This window comes from Poeciliopsis prolifica, unplaced genomic scaffold (assembly GCF_027474105.1).
Source record: "Poeciliopsis prolifica strain line A6 unplaced genomic scaffold, Auburn_PproV2 SCAFFOLD054, whole genome shotgun sequence".
Taxonomy (NCBI): Eukaryota; Metazoa; Chordata; class Actinopteri; order Cyprinodontiformes; family Poeciliidae; genus Poeciliopsis; species Poeciliopsis prolifica.
This window is the reverse complement of record NW_026562429.1, coordinates 3539710-3554754: the sequence shown is the minus strand read 5'-3', so window position 1 is coordinate 3554754 and position 15045 is coordinate 3539710. Positions and strand designations below refer to the sequence as shown.

At 40.2% G+C, this 15045-nt stretch overlaps 1 protein-coding gene across 4 annotated transcripts in view; it reads left to right on the top strand.

The window, feature by feature from the left end:
* The window catches only part of LOC129378876 (rho GTPase-activating protein 21-B), a 73077-nt gene that overhangs the window by 21286 nt on the left and 36746 nt on the right, over positions 1-15045 (top strand). For 2 of the 4 annotated variants that reach the window (XM_055059373.1, XM_055059372.1), the window contains one exon: positions 14351-14539. In XM_055059373.1, coding sequence (XP_054915348.1) covers positions 14351-14539 — 189 coding nt within the window. Of the gene's footprint in view, positions 1-9926; positions 10640-14350; positions 14540-15045 lie in introns of those variants that run through there. The other 2 variants (XM_055059370.1, XM_055059371.1) reach the window with 2 other exon arrangements.

The window sequence follows — 15045 nt, the reverse complement described above, 5'->3', positions numbered from 1 at the left end:
ACACTTACTCAGGGCCCTTTCTGCGGCTTCTGCATTCCTGTAGGCGTATCTCACCGACTGCTTTTAATCAGCCGGGTCACGAGGCGCTCCAGATGGGCCTCAGCGCTGGGTGGGGCTGCAGTGGACACGGCGGAGGTGGAGGGGGCCGGAGTTTGTAATAGTCAACATATCTGTGCCTCTTCTCCTCTCAGCATCCCCTCCCGCCTTGTATTGCGTCACCCTCCTTAGAGGCCGGTGTTGGACAGCGCTGCACCAGCCCGGCCCTTCTGCACTCAGAGACTTTTAACAGACTTTAACTAGAAAACAGTCTCCATCATTGGGATTTTGTTCAGTCTGAAGACGAAGATGGACTTTATGGTTTACGACGGTTAAGTTCAGCTTATAGTTGAACAGTAGGACTGAGCAATAAATCAATAATATGTATTGCAATAGACTCGTGATCGGTATCAATAGATAATACGTTTGATGGCATATTCAATAAGTTCAATAGCTTCTGATCCAGAACCATACAGCATTCTGGGAGATGTAGGCAGAGGAAACCTTAAGCTGTTCAACCTCTGACGACCAGCTAAGCTAGGCTGGTGGCATCAACTATCTTACTCACTCTGTGGTTACCTCGCGAAAACGTGTTGCGTAACAGGCGCAGCAGTTTGACTGCTTAAAAACAAAAAACAACGACGTGAAGAAACTGTAGAAACTGTGGATAAAACAAGAAAGGTGAAAGTGCCACCGCTTTGGCAGCACTTTGGAGATTTAAAACAAAAATTAATCAATAATTATTATCGACTGGTACAAAATGCTTATATCGTGACACGTTTTTCAGCCGTATCGTTCAGTCCTGTTGAATTGTTGACCAGATGGCGTAGCGCGAATTAAATAATTAATCGATTACTGATATTATTGTCAACTTATTTACTAACTGGTTAGTCGTTAACTGGAGTAGCCAGACTCAAAAAAATGTAATTTGCTGTAAATCTGTTCTCGCCATAGTTTTACATTCACCTGGGTCCAGTTCTGTAAAAACAATTCTGTTGAACATCTTTTACTATCCAATTATTAATTGGTTTATCCCCAAACTAATCAATGGATTAGCCACTCGGTACTGATGTTAAGGCAAGCAGAAAGAGCTTTTCACATGTAGATGTTAGAAATATTGTTTTAGCTGGAGATGCAACATTTGCTACAAATGATCAATGATTGTTGATTTGTGTCTTTTAATGTATTTCTCTGATTGTACAGAAATAGCATACATGAACATCTGCAGAATCTGCCAATCCAATTAATTGATCTAAACAATCCTTAGATGAAGCACGAGAAGTTAGTGCAAAAACTACTAGTTGAAATTAAGTGTAATATTATAGTGACTGCTTTCAGTATGAAGGTTGCTTCATAAATAGAATTGATTAATTTAAAAAAACCAAAGTATTTTATTGCAGGTAAATGTTGTTTAGTAAATTCATCCCTTCAGTTGTTGAGCTTCAGTCTCTTGCTGGTCTTTGTCTGAACATAATTACAGTTTGCTGTATTGATTTCCTGGCTGTTCTGTCTTACTCTGACTGTTTTGCTTACTGTTGTTACCTGGAAACTGTTTCCTGTTTTTCATCTCACCGCTTCTTTCTCTCTATTATCGATGTCTCACATTGCAGGGTCTAATTCAACCCACAGGTTTTTTTTAATTAATTTATAAGGAGTTAGACCTAAGGGACTGAAATGGTTGATTATGTGTGTGGTTAACGATTTTTGTGTCGATTTAAACCTATGGGTTTGACTGTTATCTTGTTTAAAGACTCAGACTTTAAACTTCTACCATGTTTGTGATGGTTGTGACGTGTTAGTGAGGTCTGCCAGTTGTTATGGAGACTTGCATTTCATAATTTACTAAAAAGTCATTTTGAAGATTTTTTTAACATAAATCATTCTCTACAAATTTAAATTATACTTTTATTCATACAAATGAAGTATAAATTGTTAAAAATGCTTGGGTCAGCTTGTAGGGTAATGGTGATGTGGTAGGTTCAACTTCTTACCTTTGCTACCTTTTCCTGTCTGAAACATGCTTTCAGCGCCACAAAATCTTTCAAAAAAGAAACATCAGTTTAACCATTATTTTAATAATCGATTAATCTGTCATGTATTCTGATGATTAATCGATTAATTGTATAAAAAATGGCAAATTCTACAGATTTTCCATTTACCACTGAAACCTTCTTTATACAATATTCGAAACATTTCTAGAAACAGCTTTTTAAATTAAGAAAATAAACAATCCTTTTGTAAATTTGAACCAGGTGAAGCTAAAACCGTCACTTACCGATTTTTACCTAAAAAATATTTATTGACAGATGTTTTTATCTGAAATTAAAAATATTTTTGTGTAGTTTTAGCTTAACTACTACTCAGAATGTTTTGTTTTATTTCTCAATAAATAGCCAGTTAATAAGTAATTGATTGCTAAATTTGTTGATTATTTCAGTAATTGATTAATCACGATTATTCGTTTCAGCCTTGAATCAGTTAAAATAGTTTAATAGGAATTTCTGGAATGCCAATTATCAGGCGGTTGGCTTTAGATCATGCTACTAGTCTTTATTAATTGGAATGAAGGATCCTGACTCTTTTTAAAGATTTTATCAATAGATATAGTATATTTTGGTACTTCTTACTTCAGCTGTGTAGCTGATTTGCTGCGCTGAAAGCATTACGCAGCAGAGCAGCACTGCAGACCGACTCCTGCTGCTATTCCTGACACAATGTTGGATCTCTGCTGTCATTAGGACTGCTTAGTTTAGCAGATGATCCTGCATCTCCTAGAAGGATTAAAGAGGTTACACCAATAGAAGCACGCTTTCATGGCTGCCACTTGATGTCTGCATCACCATCGACTGGCTCCTAAACTCACCAAGAACCTCATCTGCAAATTTGAATCCTAGCTTCATCTTTAACCCTAATGCTTAAGCCTTTTCGTTAAAAGTGAAAGATTTTTGGTCTATTTAATGATTGGCAAGTAAAATCTCATTCCATTTCACATTCTTTTCATAGTTTATTTGTTTTGCATCAGTTTTAGTCTAATCATAACCAGTTACTCAGATCTCAGTTGGTATCGGTTTCAAAGCAGATTTAGTGATTAGTCAGGTGTTTTCGCTCACAGCCTCGCCCGCTTCTTTTCCCACAGGACATAAACAGTTTGCCGGTGAAATCATCTGGTCCTCAGTCTGGGCTTGCAGAACCACAAACCATCCCTTCACCTTTTCATTTACAGTTTCACACATGAGGTCAGACATCTTTCAAGGCAATATCCTGAGTCAGAGTGTTGGACAGGATCTACTTCAAATGACATTTATTGATTACCATCCAGGAAAGACAAATAAAACCAGACATTGTCATTTTATGCAAAATTTGGTTTGAACAAAATTTGTGTGGTCGAGTTTGTTCTACGTCTTGTCAAGCCTTTTGTCTTCAGTGTCTGATGCAGCCTGACCCAAATCTAAATTTTGTTTTTGCCCGTATGTGACACGTCCAACTTCTTCACTGCTGTCTAAATGGGCCAATTCCAATCTATTTATCTCCCCAAAGAAATGTGACTTGTGCCATTTATGTCACATGCGTACCGGTTGGTGTTCAAAGTGCCTTTTTGTCACATTGAATCCAACTTTTCTGTTGCATGCATGCATCATCTGGACGTAAACAATGGGGGTAAATAATAATTGAATGTAGAACCGCTTTGAAATAAGTTGCATCCAGATAGCAGTAGTACCAGCTTTGGGTTTTATTGTTAGGCAGTTCCTGTAACCATTTAGTCATCACTCAACTTGGACTCATTTACTCCAGATTAACAAAATACAGACAGACGGACCCACAGAGCAACGATTCGTCAGCCCCAACGCTTCCCCCTGGACAAACACAGGAGGAAAACATTCCTGTGAAATTTGGCCGAGTTGGTTCACGCTGCGGGGAAGAGAGGTGGAGATCTAAATGTCTTTTTCTTCTGCTCATCTGACCCATGTTCCGGGTTACATAACGTGGTTCTGTTGGACAGTGTAAGGAAAGCTGTAAAGAGATGTCAGCTGTTTGAGTAAACAGTCGGTTCTTCAGGAATGCTTTGATCCTGTTGAGAAGTTTGAATGGAAGCAGCAAAACTGAGCAGATAACTGCAGCTTTCAGCTCCTGAGGTTCTCTCAGCCGAGTGACGTTAGAGCTCATCTTCCCTCCTCTGTTAATACAGGACATTACTCTTCGGCCACACCTGCCCCACCCGCTACAAGCCCGTCTGTCTCTGCATCAGATGAACTCACTTGAACTCTGAGAAGTGCTGGGAAATCTTACCCTTCTCCTCCTGAGGAGTCTTACTTCAACCCATAATTAAGTGCAGTTTCTAGCTTAAAAAAGGTCTCAGACCTTTATTTATCCTTCTGAGAACATTTAAAGGTACCTATTATGTTTTTGTGCTTCTATTTGCGTCTCTACTGCTTCTAAAAACAACCCAACCACTTTAAAAAACACCCAGCTGCTTTTTTTCCTTTTCTTTTTGTAATAAGTTAGTGGCTTTTAGTGTCTTGAGAGCGAGCCAATTCAAAACCCTGCAGATTAAGTCACTTTCAACGCCGTTACTGAGCAACCCAAGCTGATCGCCATCAAATTCGGTCAGCTTGTTTTACCGCTGTACAATGGCTGCTGGAAAAGACGTATTTTGTTGTTCACTTACCACCCGGAAACCACTTGCTGCATTGTTGTTGGTTGTGCAGGAGGCTCCACTTCTGCTTCTCAAAGATCTACGGTTGCATAATTGTGCAACTGTTTGCAACCATTTTCACATGTGAATGTAAACGTTGAGTTGGGCGGCGTGGCTAGCAGCAGCTTATTTGGTTTTAAAGTGACAACAGGCTCTAAAACACTTTAAAATAGTCAGAACTGAGCAGACTAAAATCTCCTTATCTAAGAAGGATATTATATTAAAATAAATGTTTACAACATATCTTAAGCTGTTCAAAGAAGCATTATAGATGCATTTTAAAGTTGGGACGTTAGGATGACTCGAGTTTAATCAGTGGTGTACCTTAAAATCTAAGTTTGCAAACTCAGTGATGAGTTTTCATGCACAAGTCAAGCTAACATCTTCCTGAACTAGAGCAAATTTCCATCGTCTAAAATGTCTCAGAGTGTTTGACATTTATTTCTCAACCAGCGTTCATTGTGCTAAACGGAATATCAATCTTAAAATATTTAACATCTTAATGTTTTGGCTCACAAGAATCTCCCTAGCAACATTTGTTAACTTTGAAAGCTTCCTAAAGTTTTCTCTTGGGAGTAATCTGATTCCTTTTTAACTCTTCTTTACCCAGACTTTACCTGAACAGGTATCACAGATACCACTGTTTTTATCTGCCCCAGAAGTTATTGCGATAAATGATAACTTCAAAATAATGCAAGAACACATTCTCAAATTTCGATGAGCTTTAATTTCTAATGAACTGGAAGACATTTTAAATATCCAAAATAAATACACAAAACAAAAGAAGCAACAAATAAAATGAGTCATGAAGTTTCTGTTAGCAAAATTGTCCCAGTTGAGACCAAAACGCCAAAACTGAAGACTTTTACCATCCAGTTTGTGGTTGAAAGAAAAAAAAAACAATAAATTATGCAAGTGGAAATTATTGAGCTTATTTTAATTAATCATGCGATTAATTGGTTTTATATCCACTTTAAAGGAAAATTGTGACTTCTTTGAGTTAAAGTGGTTATGTCACCAATCAGGAAGACACTCACATGTTCATTTGTTTATTCAGGTTGATGTAGACCAAACGTGACAGTCAGGAGTTGCTTTTATTGTTGTCGTCAAAAATCTGTAGCAACGTCCACGTCGTCTTTGACTCTCGTCTCGCCCCGATCGCTTCCTCCATCTCTTCCTGCTTCATCCTCGCAGCAGCTGACAAACCCAGCTGACAGGATCCTGAATCTTTTCCCCACAGAGATGGAAACAAACTCGTTGGGTTTTTCTTGGCCAACGTGCGACTTCGTTGTTGGCCACATCACAGCTGTGAAGTGGTTTCTCAGTCATTGAGCTCAGAGATGCAGCATGATGTCACAACGTCTGACAGAGGCTCTGCGGGTTAAACCAGAGGTCTGATGAAGAGCAGCATGGAGGGTTGGTGGGAGTTCAGTGACACGCCCAACGGCAGGGGAAGGAAGGGACGTCTACACTTCAGTTCAGGCTGCTCAACTCACTCTGATCTTTCCCAAACCACATCACTGCAATCCACTGAGCTGCAACGCAACGGCAGGCAACGTTGATGTCAACGTCTGTGTGAGGCCATTGCACTGAACCCATTGAAAACCTGCTGGTTTTTCCAGCAAATACGAATTTCTGGACTCTTCCTGAGTTAAAACATTAGTATTGTTGTTTCTAAATGAATATGAACTTGTTCTCTTTGCATTATTTGAGGTCTGAAAGCTCTGCATCGTTTGTTATTTTGACCAAATAAATATCAAAGTTTTGCTTGGAGTTTCAGAAACATGTCAGTAGTTCATGGATTAAAAGAACGATGGTCTTTTTACTCAAACATATACCTATAAAGAGTAAAATCAGAGAAATTATAATTTTAGGTGGTCTTTAATGTTTTCCACAGTTGTATGTAATGATATTTATTAATCCTAGTAGCTCAATTTCTTATTGATTTGTTTATTTGAAATAAAAATTGGCTTATATTTGAAACTTTAATGAAATTAAGTCTGCCCTATGTTTGTGAGACATTTCAAAGTAAAAGAAAAATATATTTTAGTTTATTTTTCCTTGCTATTTTTCTTGTTTTTCTGTGATTCAGGATACCATGTCTATCATAAGACATTATTCATAACACTATTCTATATAATAATGGAAAATGTCTTTTTTTTTTGTTCATTTGCGTAGTTTTTTATCTCTGGTGCTGAAAAAGTTTTTAAAATTTTCTGTGGAGAAACATTCTTTAAAGAGTTGATAACTTCTTTTGGTGATTGATTGATCGACTTTCTGATTTCCTTCACGTCCGATTCGTCTGTCGGTGTTTTCGACAGAAGCACTTCCTACAAACATAAATATTTCACATCATGTTTGAGAAGACATATTTTTAGAATTTAGCGGCATTAATTTTTTATTTCTTTTTGAATGTTTTACAAGATGACGACAGTGCTGTTTGAGTGGAAATGGTTGAAAAGTGTTAATATTTTTATTTTTAACTAATAACTTTAAAAACTAACTGAATTAGACAAAACTAAGCCACAAAGAAAACCCCTAAACTATTATAACCCTGCTGTAGAGTCATGGAAAACCCCCTCTGAAAGTTTGATTTCTGTTGTTCCCCTCCGCGGCGCTCCACACAGATGGTCTTGACTTTTGGGTTTTGACTTTTGCTGTTTCTCACCGGTGGAGGAGAAGCGATGCACCGGATCGTAAATATGTGGCGGCCATGACTCATCTGGAGTCGTTGCGTCATGATCTTTGTTTGGGTTGGACGCGTCTCAAGACGAGGAGGAAGACGAGGCCGAGATGAAGCTCATGGCCGAGGCACGCAGAGAGGAGAGGAATAGATTCTACCTCCAGATCGAATCTAGTTATTGGTTTTGATTGACAGATGGAGGAGAAAACCATCCATCCGTCGATTGATCGGTTCATCCAGTCATCCTTGCTAATACCTCCTGCCCATTTTAGCAAATACAAATATTCACCATGATGATCATGACAGCCATTTTGAAAAAGAAAATATAAGATCAAGAAAATAAATATCTGAGTGAGGCCGAGGTTTTTTCTATCTCTCAGTCAATATAAATATCATTTAAAAAGCAATGTTCTGTGATTTATAACGCATCTGATGGTCTCAGGAAGAGAAAGTCAGTAGCGAAGCCGTTCCTCTGAGTCCCACACCGAAACCGCGACACAAACAAGTGCCCACGCAGAACCCCCGTCTGTGGACACATCGCTGTGGTCCTGTTTGTTGCCATGACAGAGGCACAACATTCCTGGGTGGCCCGTCTTGTTTTTCTGTGATTCAGGATACCAGGCGACTTTCCCCACCAACATCTACATCTACAACTGTACATGTTTTCTATTCCTACCATCCTTCTTCAACTCCTGACCAACGTCTATAACTTCAACTCCTGACCAACGTCTATAACTTCAACTCCTGACCAGCGTCCATAACTGTAACTCCTGACCAGCGTCTATAACTGTAACTCCTGACCAGCATCTATAACTGTAACTCCTGACCAGCGTCTATAACTTCATCTCCTGACCAGCGTCTATATCTTCAAATCCTGACCAGCGACTATAACTTTTACTCCTGACCAGCGTCTATAACTTCAACTCCTGACCAGCGTCTATAACTTCAACTCCTGACCAGCATCTATAACTTCATCTCCTGACCAGCGTCTATAACTTCATCTCCTGACCAGCGTCTATAACTTCATCTCCTGACCAGCGTCTATAACTTTACTCCTGACCAGCGTCTATAACTGTAACTCCTGACCAGCGTCTATAACTTCAAATCCTGACCAGGGTCTATAACTGTAACTCCTGACCAACGTCTATAACTTCATCTCCTGACCAGCGTCTATAACTTTTACTCCTGACCAGCGTCTATAACTTCATCTCCTGACCAGCGTCTATAACTTTTACTCCTGACCAGCGTCTATAACTTCAACTCCTGACCAGCGACTATAACTTTTACTCCTGACCAGCGTCTATAACTTCAACTCCTGACCAGCGTTTATAACTTTATCTCCTGACCAGCGTCTATAACTTCATCTCCTGACCAGCGTCTATAACTTCATCTCCTGACCAGCGTCTATAACTTCATCTCCTGACCAGCGTCTATAACTTTTACTCCTGACCAGCGTCTATAACTTCTCCTGACCAGCGTCTATAACTTTTACTCCTGACCAGCGTCTATAACTTCATCTCCTGACCAGCGTCTATAACTTTTACTCCTGACCAGCGTCTATAACTTCAACTCCTGACCAGCGACTATAACTTTTACTCCTGACCAGCGTCTATAACTTCAACTCCTGACCAGCGTTTATAACTTTATCTCCTGACCAGCGTCTATAACTTCATCTCCTGACCAGCGTCTATAACTTCATCTCCTGACCAGCGTCTATAACTTCATCTCCTGACCAGCGTCTATAACTTTTACTCCTGACCAGCGTCTATAACTTCAACCCCTGACCAGCGACTATAACTTTTACTCCTGACCAGCGTCTATAACTTCATCTCCTGACCAGCGTCTATAACTTCAACTCCTGACCAGCGTCTATAACTTCATCTCCTGACCAGTGTCTATAACTTCAACTCCTGACCAGCGACTATAACTTTTACTCCTGACCAGCGTCTATAACTTCAACTCCTGACCAGCGTCTATAACTTCAACTCCTGACCAGCGTCTATAACTTCAACTCCTGACCAGCGACTATAACTTTTACTCCTGACCAGCATCTATAACTGCAACTCCTGACCAGCGTCTATAACTTCATCTCCTGACCAGCGTCTATAACTGTAACTCCTGACCAGCGTCTATAACTTCAACTCCTGACCAGCGTCTATAACTTTTACTCCTGACCAGCGTATATAACTTCAACTCCTGACCAGCGACTCGGCGGCTTTGCGTTGTTTCTGTTTCTACTCCGGCTGTGTTTTCCGTGCAGGATAGCGCAGGCTAAATCAAGCTGAGGGAATGTGGTAACAAGATGCTGGCAGCCGAACGCGGAGAGAGAACATTCCACGACTGCGATCCTGATGTTGCCGTCTCAGATGGCAGATTTCCTTCAGTCAGACGGGTGTTTGTGTTTCCTGTTGGAGGAAACCAGCCAGTGAAATCTCCCTCCAGGTGCAGTTTGATCAGTAACTGGAGTTTAATCTGAGTGATTGGTGGGAACCAGAGGGATGGATGTCTCCATCATGTCTCCGTCTTGGTTCCACCATTCATGTTGGACTGAAGTCCTTTGGACTCACAGCTGCGTCGCCTGAATTTGATCCAGTTTCTCTCAGAAAAATTAATTTCCTTTCTGATCTGAAACTTTTAAAATGTTGCTGTTCTCATGATTAATGGATCGCCCTCGGCACGTGCGGCTGAAACTTTTACAGCCCGTCTGCAGGAGGAAGAGGAGGAGTGTGTGTGTGTGTGTGTGTGTGTGTGTGTGTGTGTGTGTGTGTGTGTGTGTGTGTGTGTGTGTGTGTGTGTGTGTGTGTGTGTGTGTGTGTGTGTGTGTGTGTGAATACTTGAGGGAGAGTTGCGTGTTGAGTGGGTGGGTTGGCCCGGACTCTGCAGTGCGCTCTCCTCCCGACTCAGTGGGAACATCATGAGTCTGTGGGTCGTCCAGGGGAGCGGCCCGCTTTCTGGGAACTGAGTCCAGATCAGGCGTCCGACCCGGCGATGCCATGCTGGCTCAGAGGAGCGGGCTGCGGGATGCGGAGAAGAGCGCCGGAGGCTGCTGCTCCTTCTCCTCCTCCTCCTCTTGCCCCTGGGCTCGGCTGGCCGGCGCGGACGGCTGCCTGTCGGAGCCGTACTGCCTCTGGTTCCAGCTGCTGGCCCGCGCCTACTGGGGCGACGTGGAGCTGGGCGTCTCCGGCCCGAACCGTGGCGCATCCTGGAAGAGCCGCATCCGATGTCGGGTAAGGAGAGCATCCTCGGAGAACCCGTTTAGGGGAAAGCGTCTTTGTTGTGCTGCCTGAGGAATTTCATGTGCGTCATCCTGCGCTCCGGCAGCTGGGTCGTCCCGTTTCACTGACCAAGATCTTCTGTAACGCGAGTGTGTTTGTGTGTGTTTGGGTCAAGTTTCGTTTGTTGTGGTTGGCCCGTCTGCAGGGCTCAGAGTGACACCTTCTGCTTCCATTCAGGGGAAAATTTCCTGAAAGGCAAATTAAACGAGGTTTGAAATTACAGCTGAAATGATTAATCGTGATTAATCGGCTGTTGAACTAATTAACTTGTAATTAAGTAATTCAACTCCTTTGCTTCCTTCGCTCCTTCCTTCTTTTCTTCCTTCATTTTCTCCTTCCTTTCTCCTGTTCTCTCTTCCTTCCCTCCCTCCCTTCCTTCCTCCCTGACTTACTCGCTTCCTTCCTTCCATTCATTCTTTCATCTTTCCTTTCTCCTGTCCTTCCTTCCTCCTGCTGCAGGAGATTCTTCCAGCTCATATACTTGGGCTATACTGGTCAAGTTACTGGAAAGATAGATGAAGCTCCTGAAGTTTGGTCCAGTCAAAGTCACAAAGACTCTCAAATTTATATTTACTGAATCTGAGCTAGAAACTGGTAAAATTATTGCAACTTTCCTCTCATTTATCCCATAAACTCCCAGTAAAAAGTGAAAAAGTTAATGGGGGATAAATGAATAATTTAGTGTTTTTGTAGCGGTAAGTGATGTATTTAATCCAAACTCTCTTTAAATTTTAACCAGAGGAGTTTCTCTCCTCCGGCTCGCCTCCTCTGGGACCGAAGACCGAACCTCTTCCTCCCTCTTCATCAGCCGCTGCCTGACATGCAGAGCGGCGGCGGCGTTAGCATTAGTGGCTAACGCACAGCCAGCGCTGATGATGGATGTGACGCGGCTCATGTTCAGTTTTAGCGACTGAAAGCAACAGAAAATCTCCTGCTGACGTGTTGAGAAGGAGAATACAGAGAACCCAACATGCATTTTTCTCTGCTTTTTGTTGCCATGTTTGAAGAACCTGGTGAGAATATTGGAAATTAAAGCTTAAAGAAGCAGCTGCAATAAGCATTAAATCAATTAATTGCATGATTTAGCATTTTTCTTTTTTCTTTCTCTTTAAAAATTAAAAAAAAGTCTTCAGTCTGGTTTATTGGTCTTAACCAGCCTCTTTATTTTAATTTTTGTATTTGTTTTCAATTCATTTTATTTGTTGTTTCTGTTGTTTTGTTTTTTGTTTTGAATATTTAGTTCCATTGGTAAATATTAATTAGAGGTTTATTGCTCTTTATTATTATGCCATTATCATTATATTACTTGAAAATGGTCTCAATGAACAATATTATCATTTATCGCAATAACTTCTGGGACAATTTATCACCAAGCTAATTTATTACATTATAACAAACTTTTCTGGACAATAATTTGTAATAATTTCCTTCCCTCCAGAAATTATTGCAATTAACAATAAGATTGTTATTTTGAGACCATCTTCATAAAAGGATCAAAAATCACTGAACTTTTAAAACTAGAACTGGAAGAAATTTTAGATATTACAAAATAATAAACAGAACAACAAATAATATGGAACCAAATCACCAAGCTGAAGACTTTTATCGTCCATTTTAAGTAGAAAGAGCTCAAATATATCAACATATCTGCAACAAAACGGAAAATAAAAATGCTAAATTTTAAAAATTCTGCATTTTTATGTAGCGTTGTTCCTCCACTGTGCATGTAAAAGTTTAATTTAAAACATATAAAATTTCCCTCTGTGAAGGAGGGAAGTCAGCTCAGCTGTAGCTGCTATGCAGGACCGACTCGGTCCAAACTTTCTGCACGTGTTTTGTTATGTAGGCAGTTCTTACGCAAGAGACCTGCAGCCGAGCCTGAGGCGAGCTGTTTTTTCCTCCTTTTGTCCGCTACAGTAGGAATGTAGAAGATAAGTCTGTCATCATGAAAACACGCAGAAAATTGAGCAATAACTGAAGCCATATGAGTGCAGGTCAGACGGCGACGTTTCCCCCTTCTTTACTCGACGTTTCGCAGCTTCAAAACAAACTATTTTACAGAAACTCAGGAAAAACAGAACTTATCCAAGTGTTGAGTGTGTATTTCATTATTTTCATTAGGTTGTTTATAAGCTCTAGCAATGAAGTAAAGGCGAAAGTATCCCTTTAATGTGAAATAGTAACTCTTCAGCTTTTCATAAGTTCTTAATTAGAATAATTAGAAAGTCAAATTTCTATTTTAATTAATACCAGTAAGATAAGAATATAATGAGTCATAATTGTTTTGCTGCTGTGAGTGGAAGAAGTGGAGGCGACGTCACACTGTGTGAGAGAGAGGAGCTGCTGCATAACAGGATTCTGCTTTTTTATTCAGGTTTATATTTTTGTCACCAATGAGGTTCTGGAATTATTGTTTTTGTTTTTGCTCGTTCCAGAGCCACGACTCAGGAGCGAAGGAAGCCTGGCGCATTAAATATGCAACTGATGGGCCCTTTTTTTTGAAAAATTCAAAGATGATCTGATGAAAATTAAAATCATAAATGGGAAATATTTAATCCAGCAAAATGCTCATCATTTTTAAATCACCTTTCTCTGCTTTCACGTTAAATAAAAATACACAAATCCATCTGCTGACCGTTAATCAAACGAAACATTTTTAAATCAAGAAACAATAACCTGTTGTTGTGGATAATAGATTACAGTTAGGTAAGAAAAAGAGTTGAACATAATGGATCCTCATAAATATTTCAGGTTCTTTGCTTCTCTTTTAATGAAAGAACCTTTTATGTTTCACGTCTACAATAACTTAAACTTTTGAAATTACATTGCTCCTTACATGAAGATCAGCATTTAAAAAACAAGTTGCATTTTTTTTTGTTGCTTATGGTCCTAGTTTTTTATATTTTTGGCACCAAGTGATTTCAGTTCAACTATTTACGCATTTATGTTAAAAAGTTTGACCGATTCAGTGTTAGAGAACGTTCTTTTGGAAGATACCTGGAAGTTATGAGGTACAACATTTAATTCCCCTTTGGAGTAGATAAATAATTTCTGAATTTAATTGAATTCAGATGATTCACAGTGAAAACATCTTCCACTAACGTCTTTTCTAAAACAAAGAGGATAAATGTTTTCTTTAAGGAAAAGGAAACAGACACAGTGATCTTCTTACCAAATGCAACTCAGAGATTACTTTGTGTCTTCTGGAGAAAAAGAACAAACTTCTTTTTCAGTGGCTGTTGGAAAAGACAAAGATCTGTCTTCCCTCCCTTCCTTCCTTTTGTTCTTCCTACCTTCTTTTCTTCCCTCCTTCTTTCCTTCCTACCAGTCAGTTACCCAGCAACACAAGCTGAGTTCTAGCATGTTGGATCATTTTCCTTCACGTTTGTACAATGGCTGCCAGAAAAGGCAAGAGTTTTGTTGTCGACTTATCATCTAGAAACTACTTGGTGCATTCTTTTTGGTTGTGCAGGATGCTCCACTTCTGCTTTTCAAAGATGCACAGTTGTACAATTGAGCATCTGTTTCCAGCAGCATTTTAATTGGATTTAAAGTGACAGAGCGCTCGTTCTGAAAGGATTTTGTGCAAAATGTAACAGACATGTTTTATTTCGCCCGTAGATCAATTCTAACACTTTATCCTGTTTATTTCTGTGTTTCCAGGCAAAGCAGAAGGATGGGCGGGATCAGAGCGAGACGTCGGCCACCGTTACTCCCGGGGCCGAGGAGGAGCCGTTCTCCTGGCCGGGGCCGAAGATGCTGCGCCTGCGCCGAACGTCGCAGGGCTTCGGCTTCACGCTGCGCCACTTCATCGTTTACCCGCCAGAGTCCGCCGTCCACAACTCCCTGAAGGTAACGGCGAGTTTTACGGCCTGATGTTGTTTGTTTACCCCCTTCAAAAGACTGAGGAGGTATTTGATCTGCCACTCAAATCAGACGGTTGTTTTCAAGGAATATCATTCAGACTTTAAAACCGCAAAAATATTCCTGAAATCATAACAAACGAGTCAAATATTAGATTTGCAGATGAAAACCAGTAACGGTTCAGAGCAGCACCTGATGGGACCTGATTTAATAGAAATGTGTCTTTTATCTCCAGAAATTAAGAAATCAATTCTCAGATGTGTTTAAACTTTACAAACAGAAAAGTTTCTGTTCTTCCTGAAAGTGAAACTTTTCCCAGCTGTGTGCAGCCGTTTGGTTTCCTGTCACATGGAAGTGTTTTTATTTTCTCACCCTGAATTGCCATAGCGGAGTTTTTCCTTTTAACATCTGAATAGAGTCAGACCTCCATGCATTTCATTTGGGTTTCATGTGATAAACTAACAGATTGTTAGTGTGAATATTTACATATATGT